The sequence below is a fragment of the Paroedura picta genome, chromosome 7, assembly GCF_049243985.1.
Source record: "Paroedura picta isolate Pp20150507F chromosome 7, Ppicta_v3.0, whole genome shotgun sequence".
In the NCBI taxonomy this organism is placed as follows: Eukaryota; Metazoa; Chordata; class Lepidosauria; order Squamata; family Gekkonidae; genus Paroedura; species Paroedura picta.
Window position 1 is genome coordinate 78,755,342 of NC_135375.1, and position 22,280 is coordinate 78,777,621.

The 22,280-nt window shown below is 44.9% G+C and overlaps 1 protein-coding gene and 1 long non-coding RNA gene across 17 annotated transcripts in view; one reads left to right on the forward strand and one right to left on the reverse strand.

Annotated features, from left to right (window-relative positions):
- Window positions 1-22,280, reverse strand: part of NFIB (nuclear factor I B) — a 340,661-nt gene that overhangs the window by 227,771 nt on the left and 90,610 nt on the right. For 2 of the 16 annotated variants that reach the window (XM_077345067.1, XM_077345065.1), the window contains exon 1: window positions 1,552-2,269. The exons of 4 other annotated variants lie outside the window; for them this stretch is intronic. In XM_077345067.1, coding sequence (XP_077201182.1) covers window positions 1,552-1,581 — 30 coding nt within the window. In that variant the 5' untranslated portion in view covers window positions 1,582-2,269. Of the gene's footprint in view, window positions 1-1,551; window positions 2,270-12,452; window positions 12,758-19,726; window positions 20,423-22,280 lie in introns of those variants that run through there. 10 more of the 16 variants (XM_077345063.1, XM_077345061.1, XM_077345071.1 and 7 more) reach the window with 10 other exon arrangements.
- LOC143841163 (uncharacterized) overlaps window positions 21,259-22,280 on the forward strand; it is a 29,374-nt gene continuing 28,352 nt past the window's right edge. The window contains exon 1 of the long non-coding RNA XR_013232597.1: window positions 21,259-21,518. This is a non-coding gene — a long non-coding RNA (uncharacterized LOC143841163). The remainder of the gene's footprint in view (window positions 21,519-22,280) is intronic.

A 22,280-nucleotide genomic window follows, 5' to 3' on the forward strand; every position in this document is an offset into this window, starting at 1 on the left:
TTGCGTTATTAGTACAAAGTACCAAATAACGAGATACCTATTTTTGCAAGTACGTTCCAGCGAGACCATTAAGCATACATTTTCAGAACTCTCAAATTTTATTCAAAGCTGAGCACCCATTGAGAATTTTTAACAATATGTTATAATGTCTATATCTACACCAGTAAGTTCAGATATAGATCGACATGAAAAGGCGCAGACTTTTAAAATGTCTCAAATATCATACGCCACCTATTTCCACCTGTTTTGCACCAATGAAGTCCGCATTAGCTTGATGAAAATATCACTGTTAATGCCAAGCAAAATATAAACAATAAAAACATGTCAGCCAAAAAAAGCTGCAGGACTGCATCCAATCACTGAATAAGCCTTATCACTGTTTTAATCTTCATTCATAATTTTGTGAGCACTTCATTCCTTTAGACCTGTAAAGGTTTCTAACATTCAAGTGCAATCTTTATTTTGACTGTATCACAAATATACTACAAGCAATTTACATCATTCTACACCTATTAGAAATACCAAAGCAGAAGAAAGCACTGTAAATCGCATCTTCCCAACACTGGAAATGTATCAGAACTGCTCTAGGGATTCACATTTATAACTCATTGCCAGGAGTATAGTCTGTCAATGGTATTGATGTTAAATGCTTATACAGACTTACACATTTCATATATTGTGCTACAACTGATAGTGGATCTCAGTCTGCATTCTCATTCCTTTCTTTATCTGTTCTAAAAACTGTGTCCCACCAAATCATTCCAAAAGGCTCACCATATGGTAAAATGGTAAATATCTTATCAACATGAGAACAATCATCTATTAAGCAATTTTTACACCGCTTGAAGAATGTTCTTCAAAATAATCAATGTATATCCTAGGCACAAAATTATTCTTTTTCATGTCCAAAGATATAGAAAAGCAGGCCTAACATCTGCAGGCGGGTTTGCTTTTGACCTTGGGTGCTGACTTTAGAAAGTTAGGAGTACCATAAGCTAAGCAGGAGAAGTATGTTGGACTATCCAAAATAAGAAATGTCCTACTGTTCAGTCACCTTTCCTCAAACCAACCCCACATTATCTGAAAGGCTATATATGATTAATTCAGCATGGGATGGTATTATGTTACCGCAGTCATTGCTTAATTAAAAAGAAAGGAACACTTTCCCTTTCAAGCGCGGCTAAATAGACACTGAGCCAGTTAAATATAAAAGCTGAAAAGCCGGCAGGAGCCCTCTCATCAATATGCTTTCAACCTGCTTTTTAAGTAGACCCGTTTCTAATGTTTAATTCCCGTCCGTCCGTGCCCCCCGTCCCCCATCTGAACTGTTTAACTATGCGCGTATATCGGTGGCATTTTCAAAAGACTATTCCCCTACCGCCCCCCCCCCGCGCCCCGTCTCTCAAACAGCGAGCAGATTCGTACGAAATCACGTACGAGGACTGCAAGTCCAGTCCGAGCGCGGAGAAAGACCGCTCTTTTGACCCGTCCCAAGTCCGGTCCATCGGCAACCCGACCGACCGCAAGTTTCGAAGAAAGAGGCGGCTATACCTGAGTGAGACAGATGGGAGAATACATCATGACTTCGCTCTGAGGACGCACTTCTGCGGAGAGAAAAGTATCAAAAGGGCAACGATTTCATCTGTTCATTTTACAGTCACCGAAGGCTAAAGATGAAGTTAATCCGGAGCGAGCTCCGCTTCGGACCGCCACAACTTCGCCGCGAACCCCCCAGTCCTCCTTAAATAGCCAAAGATTCAAGTTCACTCCGAGCGCTAGATTTCCCGGGGTGAAATCCAATCTACACTTTTAACCCTCTTGTTCTCGGCGGCTCAGTCTTGCTGCTGCAGTCGCTGCTGGTGGACTGGGGGGGGGGTGGAGGAATTGGAGGGGGGTGTTGAATGGAATGCAGGGAGTTAAGGGGGAGAAGAAGAAAAGCAGGACTTTTTCCTCCCTCGCGTTGCCTTTTTTTCACCCCTCGGGTAGCAAAATGCTTTTGGAGAAAGCTGCGAGCGGGATAATACACCACGGCACTGTCAACCACGTTGCCAAAGTTCAAGGTTGCAGCAGCGGAGCAGGACAATCCCGGCGTGTGATGGCAGGCGAAACTTTGCGAGGAAGAGCCCCGTGCGCTAGAGCGCCAGCGAGGGAGTGTGCGCGCGCGTCCCCCAAGGCTGCAAAACACTTCGCAGCGGCGCGCAATCGCCGGGCTCCTCTCGCAGCAGCAGCAGCAGCCTGTGCCTCTCTCCCCGTCTCTCCCCTCCCTCCCCTCCACCCCCTTTCTCTGTGGATAATGTTCAGAGCCTGCTTCCCAAACGCCCACTGTAATAAAAATGATCTCTTGAAAATTCAAAACGATCAATCTCTTTCCCTCCCTTCCTCCTCCCTTATTCCCTTCCCCCCACTCCTTTATGCGCTCACTTCTGCAAAACCTGGAAGTTCAAGGGGGAACTGGCGGGTGGGTTTTTTTTTTTTTCTGGTGGCGACTGTACTCCCCCCCCCCCCCCCCTCGGCTCTCCTCCCAAATCAGACTTCGGGATTTCGGTTTATTATTTAATTACACAATCATCCCTTATTACACTCCTCCTCCTCCGGCCGCCGCTGCAAACACATTCCTTCTCTCCCCCCCGCCCTCTCCGCTCCATGTCTTCCCTCTTTATTAATCATCATCTCGTACAGTACGAGAGCTCGGCTGTACATTTTGCAAACATGCCTGGATTTCTGCACTCTCCCTTCCCCCCACGCAGCTTCTCCAATAGTTAACCGTTAGGGGACTGAACAGGATATAGATTCAAGAGGATTTCTGTTTAGCTTTAGGTCGCGGGTGTGGCGACACCAACTCTCCAGAAGCGGGAAAAGGGAATAGTCCAGCGTTGCTCCTTTAGAAAGTACGGTGTACAATTCGCTTGCAGAATGGGGGGGGGGGGGTCTGGGAAGAACCAGAGAGCGGAGAAACCCAGAACTCCGAAACTGGCAGACGCTACAAAGCGGGAAACTTTCCCACTTCACCACTAATTAGCCAACTAACAATGAAAGGGGGGGGAGGAAATATGGGGGGGTGTCTTTTGCATATATTTGCAGTGTCTGCAAACCTGGCCCGCCAGTCGCTGACAAGCGGAGCAAGGTCATTGCATTGTATAGCTAAAGCCGGACTGGGGAGGAAGAGCGGGGACCAGACCCTTGCTCGTGTCTCCTCCTCTTCACATGGCCAATGGGGCCGGCGGGCTCTTGCGAGACGCTTCCCTCGCGGGGAGCCCTTCCACGTGGCCCCCATCCCTCGCCCGGCAGGGTTCCCGGAGAGGCTGCTTGGTCCCTCCCAGGCGGGCTTTTCCTTTGCTCCTGAAGGAGAAAAGCTCAGGGAGGGAATGGGTGGTGGCTCCCTCCTCAGGGAAGCGGGACGGGCGGGGGGGGGGGGGGGAATGAAAAGAAAAACCCCGCAGTAGCAACACACTAGCCTGCTTTCAATCTTACCAACCAGCTCGTGCCAGGAAGGAGTTCGCGCGCGCGATTTTTTTTTTTTAATGCCGTAGGAATGCAGCGAGCAAAAAACTCACACCGCCCTCCTCCCTCCACACACACCACCACCACCTCCGGTTCTCACCAACTCTGGTGGGGCATCTTTTGAGAACACATGTACGCACAAGTAAAAGTTTTAGGAGGAGGTTGCAAATGGACAGAGAAAGGAAAAGGGGAGGGGGAGCCGTGTGCACAGAGTCTGAGGAGGTTGCCAACTGGCCGCTTTTTCCGACGTCTTTGCACCAGAACATTGCAGCAGCGCGGGGCACGGGCGCGAGGGTGGGGGCCTCTGCCTTCGGGCAAACGCCCGCACTCTCGACACTTTGACCGGAGGGACCCACGTGCTGCAAAACAGGCACCGATAGAGGCCCTCGAAGCGCGCTCGCAGGGTCAGCTCGTAGTTCTGCTGCGGTTTGCCTGCCTCAGGTAAACTTTCGGACGCCTCCTTAAGTCCCTCTTTCCCGCAAGCTGTCCTGAAGGGACCAATGACTTTTCCCTTTGCAAAGTGGAATTTATTCACGTCAGGCATTTCACGACGACACATCAAGGGAAGCAGGCAGGTTCAAGTCAACCATGAAATGGTCACTTTTTAACCCCGTCCTGTCCTCATTAGGGAAATACTCAAACACAGCCCGTTCTCAAAGGGGGCTCTTAATGAGGAGAGCTTGCCAAGTCGACCAGCTGCAATTCCCATAAATTTACAAACCAGAGGGAGGGGAAAGGGGGCTCATACAAAGCAGGTAATGTCAAAGCAAATAGCTAGGTTCAACATATTAACCCTTCAGAGTGAACCCACTTCAAGGTAGGTACATTTCCAACCTGAGCATCACCATGGTTTAAATAGCACATTTTTTTCCTAAGCATTTCAAAACCCACAAACAATCTTAAAACATATTAGCATAAACTAGAGTGAGGTTATATTTCTGGATCAACCACACAAGTTTTTTTTTTTTTTTTGCATTTCAATAAAAACTGATAATTCTGTTTTTTTAAGACTGCAGTTTGCCTAAGAGTAAACATTCTTAGTTGTATATTCTCCACAGCAACAAATTTACTCATGTCCTTGAGCACATCTCTTTCAGCACTTGTACTCTTACACAAAGCAATATCACTAATACTGAGACTAATACTGTCCCTTCCGCATTGATTTTTTTAATCCTTCCAGCCATTAACTATACAAGTGTTACTTCTGGGAGTTGCCCATATTTTAAAACTGCTCCCCCTCTTGGCATAATTATTTGAATCCCTTTTACTGCTGGAAAGGTGCCTTTTGTACCATTTACACAGAGCAATCAAGTATGACATGCTTATCAGCTCTAAATTCAAAAGGAAAGAAGAACGAGTTCAGGACTGAAGTCAGTGTTACCTTGGGTCACTAAAAAAAAGGCCCAAGAAGAGCTTCAAAAAACTATCAGTCATCAAAATCTTTACACATCTGTATTCTATCTGATGTATGATAAATTAATGCCCACAGGAAGAAAATGAGAGCTGTGTAGTATACTGGCTAAACTACAATCTGGTACACAATTCTGAAATTACAAAGAGAGGCTCAAAATCCTACTGCACATCTAGATAACTACTGTCAGCCTTAACCTTCCACCTTGAATGGGAATAACTCTACCATTGTGTAAGAACTGCCAAGAATGTCTGTGGAGTGCTATAAATGTTCAAAAAATAAATGATACGTATTAGTTATTCTTAAATTATCTCTTAGTCCTACCCATGACCAAGGGTAACCATGGACCACTTGTGATAAGGACATGGCACATCATGAACAATCCGTTATCTAGGACCTTCATCTCAATGCCTTTATCAGCACTGATACTTTGTCACACAGTGCTATAATTCCTTTGATACAGTTCCCTCAAAGTTTATGCATGATCAGTAAAAAGAAGAAAATATTGAGCACTATTTTTCTTCCACTAGCAGTATCCAGTTCTTCTTCTGATCCGGCATAATATATTGTGCAGGGGTGGCCAAACTGTGGCTCTCCAGATATCCCTGGACTACAATTACCATGAGCCCCTGCCAATTGATGGCAGAAGGTCATGATAATTGTAATCCATGGACATCTGGAGAACCACAGTTTGGCCATCCTGATACAGTGGTTAAGAGTGGTAGACTCTTATCTGGAGAACCAGACTTGATTCCCCATTCCTCCACCTGCAGCTAGCTGGTTGACCTTGGACTAGTCACCATTCTCCTAGGGCTGTTCTTGCAGATTAGTTCGTTTAGACTCTCAGCCCCACCTACCTCACAGAGTATCTATTGTGGGGAAAGGTGATAGTAAGTCACTTTGGGTCTTCTTTGAGTAGTGAAAAGCAGGATATAAAAAAGCAGCTCTTTTTATTTAGTGGCAAAGTGAGAATTAGGGCAAACATTCACCACTGTTGTGCTTTTGAAGATGGCCTTTTATGTTGACTGATCTCTACCCATCCCCACAACGTTAGAAGCACTAATGTACCATGTAGAGTTTCCATGCTGTGAGTCTTCAGACACTCTCCTAATGGAAACTGCCTGTTTCACATTCATTCTTAACATTGAAAGGAGTTCTATAGGCTAGGGAAGGGATCAGTTGCCGTATTCAGTGGCATTTCCATGACAGATATAACATATGCCCCAGTTCTAAGAAAGGATAAAAACTTGCTATGCAGTCAGTACAGTATTTTGTATTGATATAGGTGCAATGTGGCCCTGACCTAGATAGCCAAGGCTAACCCAATCAGATCTTGGAAGATAAGCAGATGCACTCTGGTTTACTAATGCATAGTAGACCTCCAAGGAAGTCCAGGGTTGCAACATAGTTAGGCAATGGCAAACCACCTCTGAACATCTCTTGCCTAGAAACCCTACTGAGTCGCCATAACTGTGACTTGACAGCACTTTCCATTACAACCACACAAGTTGGAGCTGAATCAAGGCAAGCTAGTGGTGATGCTGGTCATGAAAGCTGATACTGTAGATGGGCCCACTTCTTTTAGATAAATTACTGAGCAGCTTAAAGGCTTGATGGTGCTTATGGAATGAACGCCGTTTGAAAAGTAGGTTGTATAGTAGTCAAAAGTGCTTTCTATCAGCTGTATTTAGTCTACCTTCTTAGACTCAGTCAATCTGGCCATGCTGATTATGCTTTGTAAGGTCATGGCTAAACAATTGTAAAATGTTCTTTATGAGGTTGCCATTGAAAACATCCTGAAAACAGAACCTGCTTAAAAATGCAGCAGCTTTGGTTATTGGAAGACAACAGAATCTTGCTAATTTAAACAATTTTATTCCTCAGTTCAAGTCAAGGTGCTCGTTATAACCTTTAAAGGCCTTTCTTGCCTGGGATTCATATATCTAAAGATCCATCTTTCTCCATTTGTTCCTGAATGCCATATGTTCTGCTAGTGGTCACCTTTTGTACTCCTCCATCAAGGGTTGCTTTCCTGACATCTACTGGTGACCATTCCTTTTCCATAGTGGCCCATACTTTTATAGAGGAAGGGGAAGTAATAAGTCTTCGAAAAAGGGCAGTAAGTTATTTCTATTGTTTTTCAAATTTTGATTGTAAACCATCTTGGGTATTTTATACAGAAAGTTTTAGAAGGGCAATTAGTGGGATGAGCTAAATGCATAGGTTTTTCTATAAAGTGTTTTTATTAATGGTTTTATGCTTATGCTAATGGTTTGTTTTATGCTTTTATGTCTATAAAGTGTATTTATTAAAAATTCTAATGGAACAAATTATAAGCCAGCTTGACCCAAAAAGGGAATGGCAAGATATGCAGGTTTCTTATTAATATAGGGAGACTTTTATTGTAAACCAGTATGTTTGCCATTGTTTGTTTGTTCACAATTTGAGATTTCCCTTCAATACCAATATGATGCAATGAAACTTAGTAAGCCCATTTCAAACATAATTCTACATTTTAGGATAGGTACCTCAGTCCACCACCCATTTGAAAGTGGAGAAAGACAGAATCACTTAAAACAAATTGTGATTAAACAAAATTTGTTCCATTTGCAGTACATGACCACGAGAGATGCACGGCACAGTACAGAAAGCAAATTGAAAGGAATCTAATCAATTACACACACTAAAATGGAATGTTGTATACAAGATTGGGGTGGAGGGAAGGTATTGGCAATAACTATGAATAACATTAAAAATGTAATAGCAAGTTGTTTGTCCAACATTTTGAAGCATGCTACAGTCAGAACTCCGTTTGAAAACGACTTCCCACCTGCTTTCCCAGGTGAAAAACCTAAATATCTTAGAAGTCTTTTGGTACTAATAATATTTTAAATGCTAGATTTACCAACTGTCAGTTTTACTATTTTTTATTTTGATGGCTGCTTGTTAAATGTTTTATAAAGTGACTTTGATTGCTGCTAGCTTATCATGTTTTTTGCCTTGTGGTTTTATTTATTATATTTTGTATTTTATTTTTTAATTGTAAGCCATCTTGGATATTTATACAGAAAATTATGGGATAGAAATTATATAAAGTGTCTTAGAATGAAACTAGACTGGGCATGGAGAACCCATATATACTTATTCACACGTCTGTTGATTTATATATAAACAGAACATACAATACAGAGATGAGCGGAATTAAACCCTGCACTATTTATTATGCTGAACACGGCTGCTATATTTTTCTTCCAATCTGGCTCACTTCTGATATTGAAACTGGGTTTGGGGGAAACTCTTAAGCACTGTACGAAGGAAGAAATTCAGGAGTACCCACATTATCTACAGATTCTTGCTTGCATAATGCTGACACAAGAATAATGTGGATCTGTTGCCCTATTATAGATAACAGTAACTAGGACTAACATTGTTGAACCAATAGCTATTCTGGTACACTGCTCATAGGAGTTAACCATGATGGTATGATGGTGGTTATAACAACAGTAAAATAAGGTGCATAATCATTCAGTGGCACATATTTCCTTGGGCATGCAAATGCATGTATACACATGCACACACAATATCCTTTCCTACTACTAGAAATTAAAGGAAATGGAGCTGATTGGTGCTAGGGGAAGAAATGGGAAGCCTGCAATGACTCTCTGTCCTTAGTTGCCCCACACAAGGCCCAGACATGGCCTGGCCTTCCCCTCACTGACACATCGACAAACTAGCACTACTAGCTTAATAAATACCATAGTAACTGCAGGCTTTTCCAGGAACAAGACTCAAAGCCAAGAGTAACCAAACCCATTCCATAAAGACATCCTTCAAAAGGGAGTGGAAATTGTTTTGTGATTCATTTAAATAAATGCCCATCTTTAATAATCCAAGCATAATAACCACATGCTAACAACATCCACCAACTCTAGAAAGTTTCTCCTGAGGACATAAAGAACTGTAATTACTTAAGAGTATACAGAAGTATAAACAGATAATAATGCACACAAGCCAAATCCAAATATCCTTTTGGAAAATATTTTACTATAAACTGTCTCTGGCAGAATTAACCCTTGATAGATTTTGTGTGAGAAATAATGCTTCAACAGAAACATGAAAAAGCTAGACTTCAGGAAAACAAAAATATTAATGTCCCCCCCCCCCAAAAAAAGAGGCCACATAAACAACTGCCTGCAATAAATGTTTAATTCACAGTGACTTAACTTGGCAACTTTTGTTTCAAAGTCTGAAATCTAGGGCAAATCTCTCTTCTAATACCAGTCTTTAACTATGGATGCTGAGTATGGGAAATTAACACTATAGTTTTAGTTTGTAATTTTTTAAAGGTGCCGTCTCATCCCAAACATTGGATGACAAAGAATACACAATGAAAAGAGACCAACAAAAAGCTTGCCACCCAACACCACAATAGGACACTTCATCTCTTCCAGAGAGTATCGCTAAGGACTAGACATTTACGAACAGTACAAAAAAGTTTTTGCATGTAAAGAGGTCTCATCCAAAGGCAATTATGCAGCTACACTCCTGCAATAAAAGTCACTATTCTATCTATCTATCTATCTATCTATCTATCTATCTATCTATCTATCTATCTATCTATCTATCTATCTATCTATCTATCTATCTATCTATCTATCTAATACATGCTTATTTGCTCTTCATCCACACTCCCCATATCCTAATTCTTTTTTTTGGGGGGGGGGCAAGATTAAGAAAATACATTTATATTGTTACTGCTCACATGCACAGAGTTATTAAAAGCATAGCATGCAAATTTGTGTCTATATTTCATGCACATGTAGTCTGAAACTCACCGTGCAAGCAGCACTGATTTCAGTGCAGCACAGGAGGTTAGTCAGCTCAACTGTATGATTAATGAAAAACTAGAAACCCTGAAAGGCCAGACAAGTGACACCCCCCCCCAGTAATTCTCCATAGATGACGATTCAGTGTTTCATTCTGCAGAACTCAGAAACAAATGCTCTTATTCTTTCTGCCTTAATGTATGATACTGAAAAACTTTACATACACATTCCAAAGTGCTTGGGCAATTATATTTCCAAGTTGAAAGGGAAAGGCCTGCATCTAGATTTCTGGTGATATGAAAGTCTAAGTAATGCCCATTGTGTGAGGCAATTCAACTTTAGTTAGAACAGCACTGTTTTATGCCTCTAAAGCCAAGAAGAAAAGTGTACTCTCACCATGTCCTATTGAATAAAGATGGGAGGGTTTTCCTCCGCACACGGCAAATTTTAAGCTTTTTTCAGTATACTATTATATCAGTATGTCATTCACATGTATACCTTTTTAAAATATATCTTGGTATATATCCCTTCACAACTTTTATTTTTGTTCTGAAAATTTGTCTGTTAAAGAATCAGCTTTCTGACTTTCAACTATTTAAAATATAAATAATGTTGGTCAGACTTTTTAAAATTTGTCTAAATATAAAGGTGCACAAAAAGTAAAGTGTGCTTATGTACATTTAGAAATGTCTAAATTTATATTCCTACACTTCAGTAAAAAGACAATCATAAATCTAAAGCCAAATATAGCAAACTTTCCTTGGGAAACCCAGTTTAAATATAAAAGTACTGTAATGCTACTTTCTAAAAAAAATGTGCCTGTAGGTAAGACTCACCTATTCAACAAAAAGGTTCTGAAGGAAACCATTATTTAGGTTGAACTCAGAAAACAAATGGAATTGTCAAGTTTCTACATATACATCAGACTTCATAATGCATCTATTTCTACATTTTAAGAAAACTGAGTAAAGCTGAACTCCTACTTATAATTCCATAGTTAAAAATAAACGCTGTCCTCTCTTTGAAAATGCTTTCTTCCCAGAGAGTGAAGAAATATGTGCATACAATGTAGCCATACTTCTGAGTGCTGTTCAGCTTTATAACCAACTGTGGTGTGCACACATATTTTTCTCACAGTGTGTGTGTGCTTGACCTCTGTCCACATATGGTTTGATGGTGTCTCTAATAACCAAGCTTTCTCCATTTCACAGACCAGAAAATGCAAACATCAGACCTCAAATGTAAAACTGTAAACCACATCGTTTTGTGTTACACAACTTTGAAGTTTTTACCCTGACTGCATAAAGGTCATGCTCATTCAGCCCTCACTCTCACCAAATACAGCAGAGGCTCCACAAAAACACCAAGTTATTAATCCAAAACTACTTAAAGAATTGATCCCAGTTTCTGACAGTTTATAGTGTTTTCTAAAATTTCAGGGTTCACAAAAATAAAGGTTGTTTCAAATTGTAGATCAAAAGTTTACTTTTATTCCTGTGATTAAAAGTTAAAGTTTCATGGGTTCAGGCTCATTTCAAAGAAAGAGTTAATCGTCTGTGTTTTGGCGCCTTTTCTCTGCCAGCTACTGTACTGGGGGAGGGGGGAGGCTTCGAGATCTTGTCTGTCCCGTCTCAAGTTCAATGGCAACCCTTTCCTGCAGCCGCGGCAAGAGGAGGAGTAGGAGGAGATGGTCATGTTCGCAGCCCTAATAATAATTCAGATCACGCCACATCGGCATCTTGTGTCAAAGTCGAACTGGCTTCCCCGCCCCCTTCAGCCCGAGAGCTGCCAAGTCCTCGCACACTCCGCATTCAACCACAACTTAATGGATGGGATATTGTGCATTAAAATGTGGCCCAGACACACAGGCGAAGAGAGGACAAGTGGGGAGAGGAGACGCATACATACACGGGGAATAAGGGATGAAAGCAAAGGAAGGAAGGAAGGAATTGTACCATCTCCCAGCAAAATAGTAAGAATTGGGAAAGGGGGAGGGGGGAGTAGAAACAATAAGCCAGCCACAAAATGCGTAAGCAGCTCCGAAAGAGAGAGAGAGAGAGAGACGCAAAATAAACACTCCATACTTTAACATAGCACGGCAAACATTGTAAGATCGGTCCTGACGGATATTAGCAAGCGCAGCGAACAATAGCACAAATGCATTTCCTCGAAACTGCAAGACACAATTCAAGTTTTCATGGAATTAGAAGAGACACCAAGGTATTAGAACCACCGCAAAAAAACAGATTAGCAGAACGAGCGAAATACACGTCGACAGCAGCCGCAAGCAGGGGAAAACAAAGCCAGAGGTGCAAACGAATCAGCCAGCATTGGAGATTAACCTTTTCCAGTGTCGAACTGATAGTTTCCAGACCGAGAGAAAGGGGGGAGGGGAGAAAGTTGGAAGCAGGAAATGTACCAAGTTCAGCACTTTTGGACGCAAACTCCATCAACTGTTTTCTGGCATAAAAGTGCGACCCATATACAAAAGCTGCCAAAACAAAAACAGACAAGCAAAATATAAACAATCCACACCTTCAAACTCTTCTTGTAGCATAACATCAGAAATGATAGCATTGACCGGGGGGGGGGGCATATACAGCATCCACTTTGTAAAGCAAAGACACAAACTTGAGGGGGGAGGGAAAGGGTGCGGGGGAGAAAACAGCCATCAAGCAAGTTTACCCAAAAAAATCGCTTTCAATGCCACATACCATTGTACTGTATTGCATTAAAACCTATGGGATCCTGAATTCTGTAACACAACACTGGACCGTTGGCTTCACATTTCTCAGCTAACACATTTAATGCCTTTCTCAAGGACGCCTTTTGGTTTTGTTTGGATTTCCAAGAGTGACCCTTCTCTCTTTTTGTTTGTTTTTTTACGTATAGATGTACATAAACATATATAAAAACGACGGACGAGAAGATTTTGTTTTTGCTCAGGCTGGTTTTTGTTTTGTTTTTTTAAGGCAAAGAAAAAAAATCTTGGCTAGAGGCGGCTTGGGGGGGGGGGGAGCAGCAAAGCCAAAAAAAAAAAAAAAGGAAAAAAAAGTCTAGAGGCAGACAGGCAGCGAGCGGCCCCGGCCCCCGCCTCCTCCTCCTCCTCCTCTCCCTCTTTTCCAATCTTCCTTCCTCTTTGAGTTGCGAGGCTGAAGAGTAGGCTGTGGTTGCTGACTTGAACGCGGTCCAGGAGAGGCTGAGCCTTTTTTTTTCGAGCGGGGCCGGTCTCTCTGCATGTGAGTGAGTGAGTGTGTGTCGCTGCCTCTTTCTCCCTTCCCTTCTCCCCCCCTCGCGGGTCTGGCTCTGCAGAAGGAGCTGGCGAGGCGAGCGCGGAGCTGCGTACTTGGCCTCCTTCCACCGCGCTCCGATTGGCCCGGGCCGCGGCGGCGGCGGCGGCGGCTTCCCTTAACCACCACCCACTCGAGCTGCCTTTGCATTCCCCACCTGCCCCCGCCCCGCGCGCCCCTTCGCTCGGTCGGAACCCGTGGGAAGCGCGGCTCTTCGCTTCCGCCTGGCGGCTGCATGAAACACCGAGAGGGAAGGAAGGGAGGGAGGGGGAAAGGGGCCCCCGGCTATTTGCATATTCATTTTCAAGTAGCCAATCAGGCGAGGAAGAGCCGGAGGGGGCGCCGCAATAAAGTATGCCGTTCCAGACAGGTCAGAGACCCTGAAATCAGCGCATGTCAAAGGAGTCTGTGCAGTTTCTTAAACAAAAGTGTACGTGTGTGCGTCTGTGTGTGACCGTGCTGACTGTGCACTCTTTACAGTGCCAGTACAGAGGAAAAGATTTTACCAGGGCATAACAAAACAAGATCCCAAGTTTTGGGGAGAGAGGGAAAAAGGCTCTTTTGTTTACACACACAAAGGCTCCTACTCAATTTGATAAATGAACAGTGCTTACTATAAGCAGTAAACAACTGCAGTCAGATAACAGAATCAAACCTACAGAAATCTTTATATAATATCAGAAGACGTTCAGAAAGGCTACATTTTAGATACAGACCAGAGCAATTGTTGTATGATATAAAGTGTTGTGTTTTTAAGACAGACACAAATCTGCACCCTGCTCAAGTTTGCAGTCACTGAACTACTACCTGCTGGTATGGAAGAGCCACCAGCTCTTCCAGATAAGTTAATGGGGAGGCAGATGTGCAGGGAATACAGAATTAGGCTTCTTGTGGCCATACAAGCAAACCATCCTGAGTCGCCAGTTTATGTAGTTAAATTTTGAAGACAGAGGAAACCTTTTAGAATGCTTAGAAAGGGAATGAAGCATTGTATTTTATGTTTCTGCCCTACTGACAGTTACACATAGTCTGAAGGGTTTATTAACTTCCTTGGCTACCTAACATTTTTACCTGAGTGGAACTGTATAAAGGGGGGTGTTGGGGGGGAGAGAGAGAGAGAGAGAAAGAAAGAAAGAAAGAAAGAAAGAAAGAAAGAAAGAAAGAAAGAAAGAAAGAAAGAAAGAAAGAAAGAAAGAAAGAAAGAAAATGTTTTACGTATTTATTGTAATATTTTAAAAGGGGAATATAATTATAATGAATAAAATGACTATATGCATTCCATATTTCAAGTAGTTTATGTGAGAAACAATATAATATTACTACACAAATAATAAATGTTAAATACTTTTTCACCAAGAGTTCTCACCATGTAATGTCATAATGGAAGCTGGTGGCTTGCCTTCAGATTCTCCATTTCAAACTGCCAAATTATGCTGTGAACAAGAATACAGCATATCTGGCTACCCAAGGCCTAGTTATCACAATAAATTTACTTGACATGCATCAGGCTTTATAATTAGGCTGAATACCATGGATAGAAGTACACATTTTACATTTTATTATTGGCTAATATTATTTAGTAATTTAAATGTAAGTTTAAAAAATGGCTTACTATTGAAATGAACAACAACAACAAAGACCCCTGCCATAACCGAGGAGAAATAGCGGCTTGAAATTCTGAGAATGCAGCTTGAATTTCTGTGAGATCAAGAATACATGCAGTAAGGGGAAGACTATCGGAGCTGCACAATGTTTGACTATGCTTTGTTTAGGGACAGTGATTGCTCAGGCAGTCTTTGCAAACTTCATAATATCTAGTCAGCTATCTGGTTAGCAGGCCTTTTCCCATGCCAAGGGGAATCCGTGGTCCTTTCTCGATTATGGATGACAGAAACTGCAAATCTGTTTTTAGAATATGAGCTGTGAATTGTTTTTAAGGCAAACTTCATTGGTGAGTGGGAAAAAAAACCTTTAGGTCAGAAGTGAAAATACAAGAGTCACAGCATGCAGTGAATCAGCACTGATGCAAAAGGCTCAGCAAGGCACTCATCCACATGTACTAAAAAGAGATGGATGCTTCAGTTTCTCTCATAAAGAGAAACACCTGTCTACTGGAAGCCCATAGAATGATAAGCTTGGATTTAAATATCTTTGGTACGACCATACTGAGGACTTGTTTTCAAACAGATAATAGTTCCATTCTGATGATTTCAATATAATTTGGATATCAACGTAAACACTTCATAGCATTCTCATGAAAGACCTGGCATTCCGTGGCATTTGCTGATGCTGAACAAGAACTGGAGCCATGTGAAACAGAATATGGAAATAATCAATGCCAAACTAGTCTTGGGTCCAATATGTGACCCAAAGAACAACTGAAATACCAGTTCTTTTGTTTTTTGAATAAATGAATGATTTTATAAATCAATGATGATGTTAACGTATTGGTATTTACACTACAATATAAAAAAATCTGACTCCATTTACTTCCAGTGGAAGCTGTTCAAAGTAATTATCTAAAGTCCTCATTTCTAATCTTTAAATATCATTAAAAACCACTAAACTCTGCTCCATACAACCTCTGTTAATACTGAAACATTTAATCTCCCTCCCCTGTTAAATGAGAGAAGCCCTGCAAAAATGATTCTCTCAAATTGGGTATAACAAGTGGTTTATGGCTTCTGGTAGGGATCAATACCTATGCCCAAAGTTTACAATATCTATCAAACAGAATATTATCACTGGAAGGAAAAATTCCCTTCTTAATAAGGGTTACCCCAAATCCTCTTTTAACACATCTCCATTATTTCATTTGACAAAGTTGAAAACCATTTGGTTTCTAGCCCATTTATTTATTTTAACAAATTTGCATTATTTTAAAGAACTGACTTAAAATATTCAGCACCATACACTTCACTGACAAAGTGATACCATAGTATTGTTTTAGTTTTATTTTTTTATTGGAAATGCCATAGAAGTAAAGCAAGATATCTGGGTTGTTATGGGTTATGCATATAATAGAACTAACAAAGACCAATTCTGGTATCAGCTTGGGTTAGCCCTTCCCCCTCCCACATATCTTAAGAACTATGATTAGCTTTTGCCATAGCCGTCAAAATTCTCCAGACCTTATTTTGAAAGTATCACATTCAAATCTATTTAGGAAATAATTAACAACAAAATATACAAAAGGCAGTTTTTTAAAAACATATATGGAAACCACAATAGTTCAATCCTGATACACCATCATGAACCGACCCAAAAATGTATTATTTTGCTAAGAACATAAAGGTCCCCATCTGGGAAGATGGTGGTGTGGGGCTGGTGGGCACATTAGGTTTTGCAAAATGTCATTTGTTTTTTTTTACTATATAGGTCTTTGTACAATAAGTCTCTGTTAAATTACATAGTATTGTAATCTCCCCCCGAATTACCAACACACCATTTAATGCAATGCTCACTGAAAGTACACAGTTAAGATGAAGGAAATGATAGTGAAATGGCAGGCGAATACGACAATAGTAAGAGAGGCTGAGATTTCACCAGGTAAAGCAAGGAATGGCACAACTGATAAAAATTTTGTTTCCCTGTTTTTGTTGCTTGTAAAAACGCACATTCTAATATTTTACACTTGCCCGTATCTGTACTGCCTGTGACATATGGGACTCAAGCATAGCTTCTTGTCATACAAAACATTTGTTTTTTAGTCACTTATGGCTTTGGGAAATTCATTGTTAGGGATTCAACTGCCTTGGGGCAATAAAAGTGGCTTACAACCTCAAAACAAGTCTTCTTCTGCTTGAATCAGAGATAGGTATTATGCATCTCCTATTAGGAATAAAAGATAGGAATATGTTTGGAAGTTTCCAAAACAATGTGCCCTGAAGCATTTATTTCCTGTGCTCTTGCTAGTTCTTTTGAATAGCCACATCTTGTAAATAGCATTCTTTGTAACTTGCCCACCTTGGCTGGAGTGAAAACTTTCATCTGACATGTCAGCCCTCAGAGGCAGGTTTTCTAGCAGGAACTGAGTGAGTTAAATTGAGGTGATGCTATCTTAATGACAGCATTTACTATCATAGACCAGATAATACCTTAACCATCCTAATTTGTTAAGCTGTCATGACAAATTGTAACAACTAGTTGTATTGCATCTTATTATCACTGAGTAGCCTGCACACTCAAAGTCAGCCTGAAGAAAAGGTCAGAATAGCAGCAAAAGGTCAGGCCAGGCCAAGCCCAAGAAAGTCTGTGACCTCAGTTGTGAAAGTGATGGAAGAGATCAGCCATTCTATGCACTTCAGCTTTCAGAAGGGGATAAGGACACAGGAGGAAAAGGTACAGAGTCAATTGTGTCACAAGGAATAGAAGTGCCTGGCAGGATTAGAGAGAGCTATACCAAAATGTCCTGAGAAAAACAAATGCAAGAGAAGTTAACTGATTTTTCCCTAAAACCAATGTAAGTACCTTGTTGTTTTCTTCATATTGCTAAATCCTTTTTGGAAGTAAGATTTTAACTGTAAAATAATTACACAAGAAATATGTAGAATTCTCTCAATTTTGAAAAACATTTGAATTCTGCTAAAATATTTAGTTATCAGGATTCATATAAGGGCTGAGTATCTAATTCTGTCACAAGCCCTATTTTTATCCATTGGACATGATTTAAGCTTATGTTTTAAACGAGGCAAACATAAAATTAAAAGGTTTGTAAACATATTTTCCCCCTTAACTAGAAAGCTTAATTGTGAAAAAAGGAAATTAAATTTCAGTGGCAATAGTGTTCTTCCTACGAACAACAATATAATGTGTACCAACTTTGCAACCCTGGTCCTCCAATAAGCTCTTATGAGCATTTTCAGCAGCACTGAAATTTTTGATGAAAGCAGCCTTCTAAAAGGGGTCAGCAGCCCTTGGGTTTATGTAGTCAATGTATCTGAAGAAGTTTGCATGCACATGAAAGCTTATACCCAGAATCCAACTTTGTTGGTCTTAAAGGTGCCACTGGATTCAAACAGTTCCATTTAATGCTGGTCTAAGTTATCATAAATATTCAGTAAGAAAAAGTAGTACTGAATTGAAAAGCACTGGTTTCTATCATGCGCACAGTATAAGACTTGTTTATTTCCATTTCTTTTTTAAAGGCAGCCCAGTCCGAAATAATATATCCACCGTCTGCCAGGCTATCAAAGTGCTGGCCCTAGGCCTAATGTTGCATTGCTTCCTGCAACAAAATTCTCATTGACCGTAGCTCCAGGCAGGCCACCCATCCAGGAAAAAGTCAATGCCAAAGATCACAAAGGAAAGAATAACTTGCCAGTCAGACAGATGCAGTGGTGAGGGGACAGGAGTCAGTCTCTTGAGCCAGACCATAGCAACACCCTAGGCCTACACACCCAGACTCCTCCATTTGCTCTGGGCTTGGCCTGTGCACCAGGCCACTCTCTAAGGCTGGAGCACCAGCCCCCTCCCTCTGTTTTGATTCTTGAAAAGCCAGCCTGTTGGCCAGCCGGAGCCACTCTCTTCCTTGCCTGCGTTCCAAAGGGAGGCACTTGCTGGAGCTCTCACAGAGGGAGGCTGGCCGGCCTTGCTAGGCTGGGAATCACTCAAGGCGAGTTTTATTGGTCTCTGGGAGTTTCTCCCTCTTCCTGCCTGACACCTGCTGCCCAAAGGCTGCCAAACATGCCAGGGTTTCAGGAGCAGATGCAGATGTGACAGAAGATGTTATCACAAAAGGGTTTGTTCCCACAGACAAGTGAGAGGCATGGACTGCTGGCACCCAGGGCTCTGTTTCCATGCACACGCCTCAGCTGTTTGTGTTTTGCTGTTTGTTGGGCCCCCTCCCCTTCATCCCCTCCCCCCACCAGGCCACAGTCTGGGTTGGAGATGCCGCTCACTCCCAGCTCCCCAGCTCGCTTCCCACACTGCATACAATTGACAGAGAAGCAGGATCCAAAGACAGCTTGCCAGTCATCAGTCGCAGCCGGTTAGCCAGCACAGGGGCCCTCTGAAAGGAAAGAGCCATTCACATCCATAAGGGACTCCCTTGGCCAGGGCAGCCTAAGGGAATGGCAGCAGAGGGCTTGCCTTTTGGAGTCCTGATTTCCTGACCTCCATGCAGTTGTTCTTTTCTGGCCTTTCTGGGGAAAGGGGGCTGGAAAAGTTCAGTCTCTGACACCAAGCAAGGTCTCCAGACCCTTGCAACATGGCCCAGAGAAGCACAGCCCACTATCCCTTTGAAGCCTTTTCTCCTTGGAGTGCGTGCATGCATGCTCCCCCCCCCCCCCCCACTCCAGCCAGCAAGCACATATGAACGAAATACAGGCAAGGGCTCCGATTGCCAGTCCTTTGTTATAGGATCAACCTCCTGGAACTCATGTTTCAGTTGCCAGAAACCTGTCATCAATAAAGTGTGACAACCTGTGGGCGTGTACAAGGAGGGAGGCGGGAATGCAGTCAGGGAGAGGTTGAAACCGGCCATCCCACATGGGCTGGGAAGAGAAGAAGAAGATGATGCGATTCTGCTAGTGGGGAGGGAAGATGACAATCTTTGGCTGGGCCTTGTTGTGATGCCTGGAGGAATCATTCAAGTCTTCAGGCCCATGACCAGACATTAAGGGAGGATACAGAAGCATGCGTGCTCACACACAAGCCCGCACCCACACACCCCTCCCAAAGCAAGAGGTGGAACTCACCTGTCCCCTGTGTGGCACAAGCAAGGAGCCCGATCCAGCCCCCAAGAAGAGAGGCGCAGCCCCAAAGGCCACGAGGCTTGGCCCGGGCGACCCGCCTGCCTGCGGGTAGACCTGGGCTCTGTAGGGAGCCGGTTCCATTGGGGAGGGTGGCACGGGACAGGAGGAAGCCTAGTTCCGGGAGGCCGGAGCTCAGCAGGCGCCCTCCAGCCCCGACCTCGTGGCCAAGACGGGGTCTGGATTCCTAAGGAAGTCTCCCAGCGGGGTCGACCCGGGCTCCCTCCCCATAGGGAGGCCAAGAGCGGCGGCGGGGGCTATCGGAGGCGCTGGGGGCGGTCGCCCACTCCTCTTCTTCGTCCTCCTCGTCGTCTGGGCGCCCTTGGCCCCTCAGGCCCATCGTTCTCGTCTCCTCGTCTCCCCCCGCCTTGGCAGCGGCATGACTCTTCTCGGGGGACCGAGGAGCCGAGCCTGTGCCCGGCCGTCGAACACAGGCGAGGCGCCTAATAAAGGGATTTGTCGAGATTGCCTTTTCAGCGCAGTCGTTGGGGGATCTCGGCGGCGAAACTCCTCCCTTCGGTGGCCTCACTCTGCCGCCGCGTGCGAGCTTCTTTGGGGGGCTTGCCCGCGCCCCTCTGCCCCTTCCCCCGACTGCTGCGCCGCGCGTTCACCCCCCTCCCCCGCTTGGCCAGGTGGCCATCTTCGCGCCCAGGCCTCCAGCCTTGAAAGGACGCGCTCCTTCCAGCCTCGCCGTCCCACGGAAGAGCCCAGTGCAGTGTCAAGGTCCCCCCTCGCCCCTCCCTCGTCCAGTGCCACTGGCCAGACCCTCAGGGCCCCTGCGTGGATTTGGGACTGACTTGTTCCCACTCCGCTTTGCCGCCTGGACGAGGCGATGCGCTCAGGGCAGAGAGCGCATCAGGTTCTCCCAGGGCTGCGCAGAAGTCTCCAAGGGAGCAACAGCCAAGCAAGGTTGGAATGGAAAGATACTTCCACACACACACACACAAACACACACACACACACACAACCCCTTCAGGGCAGGGGATGGTTTGTGCCGCCTCTCCGGAACAAAGCGCAAGATGTCGATGCCAGTTTTTCAACTCGTCTTTTGACCAAGCAGAAAGTTCGGCCCCTAAGAAAGTGGCGAGCCGAGCCAGAGCGAGCTTCTCGGGCAGCGTCGGACCTCTTGTGCTCCAGCCCGGTGCCGCCCGAAAGCCAGGCGCAGTCCGGCCACGGAGGACAGCTAGCGGGGAAGCCTGCTGCGGGGCGGCCGATCTCTGCCTCGGATACCAGGGACACCGTGGGGGGGGGGGGAGGAGGTCTGTGGCTGGGCGCGAAACGGGAGCCGAGCGAGACACCAAAGGAGACAGGCACGTCCCCCGCCGGCCCCGCCGAGACGCGGGAGGGGAGGGGAGGGGAGGGGGGAGCCGCCAAAGCAAGGGCCCGCGTGCCCAGGGAGACGGCTTCGGGCGGCGGCGGCGGGCAGGGGGGGGGGGGAGACAGGGGACCCGGTCTCCTCACGACCCCACCCCGCCCCGAGGAGTGCTGCCAGCAGGGCTCAAATCCAAAGGTGCTGGGGAGGGGAGGGCAGAAAACAAAAAAGCCCAACACACACACCCCGCAAAACTTTCCGCGGAAACTTGGCCCGGACACTCGCAGGGCGACGCAGACGGGCTGCGAGCGAGGCACCCCTCGGGCGGGCTTGCGAGGGGCAACGTCCTCGGCGGAGCCTCGCAAGCGTCCGCCGTCCCCCGCCCAGCACCGCCGCAAGCGGATCCCATCGCCGCCGGCTGTCAAGGTACTGGACGGGGCGCCCGAGTAGGCGGCACTCGGCAAGAGCCCGGGCAGACCGCCGCTGGTCCTTCGGCTACGGGGCGACCCCCGAGTTGGTTCTCGGGCGGGGAAGGGGAGTCGCCGGGCAGCTCGGTCTGGTTCGCCTCTTTAACGCGACTCCCCAGGTGACATGGCTGCTCACCCTGTGGGGCCTCCCAGAGCCACTTTCGGGGTACGGGTGTTGCGCCCTTCACTTGCTGCGCAGAGCCCACAGACCACGGGGCTTGTCTGGTGGGGACCTTTCTCCTGCCACTGACCCCTAAAAAGTAACTCTGGCTGGCCTGGGGGTCTTCAGGGAGAGGGCGGGGGGGGGGGGTTGTGTCTCTTCCTTTCCCCTGCCAGGGCCAGGCCTCTCTGCCGCTCTGGCTTGGGTGGGAGCACATTTGGGATTATTGTTACAGTTTGCCCCCAGTCCTTTCCAGCGGCGCTGCCTGCTGGGAGGGTGCCTGCCTGCGTGCCGTTTGGGCGGGAGATGGCAAATGAACGCAGGCGAGCAACCCCATGCGTTGGCTTGGAAGTAAGCGCTGCTAAACCCAATTACGGACTGCGAGCTTGCGGTAGAACGTGACGAAAGAAGATCGTGTTTCCTTGGGAGAAAGAGCCTGGCGGCCCGGCTTTCCTTCGTAGGCTCGGCAGATCCAGGCAAGCCAGTTGAGGATTGTCAGCAAAGCAGCGGGCCGTCCCTTTGCAACACCCCCCCCCCCCCCACACACACACACACGCCCCA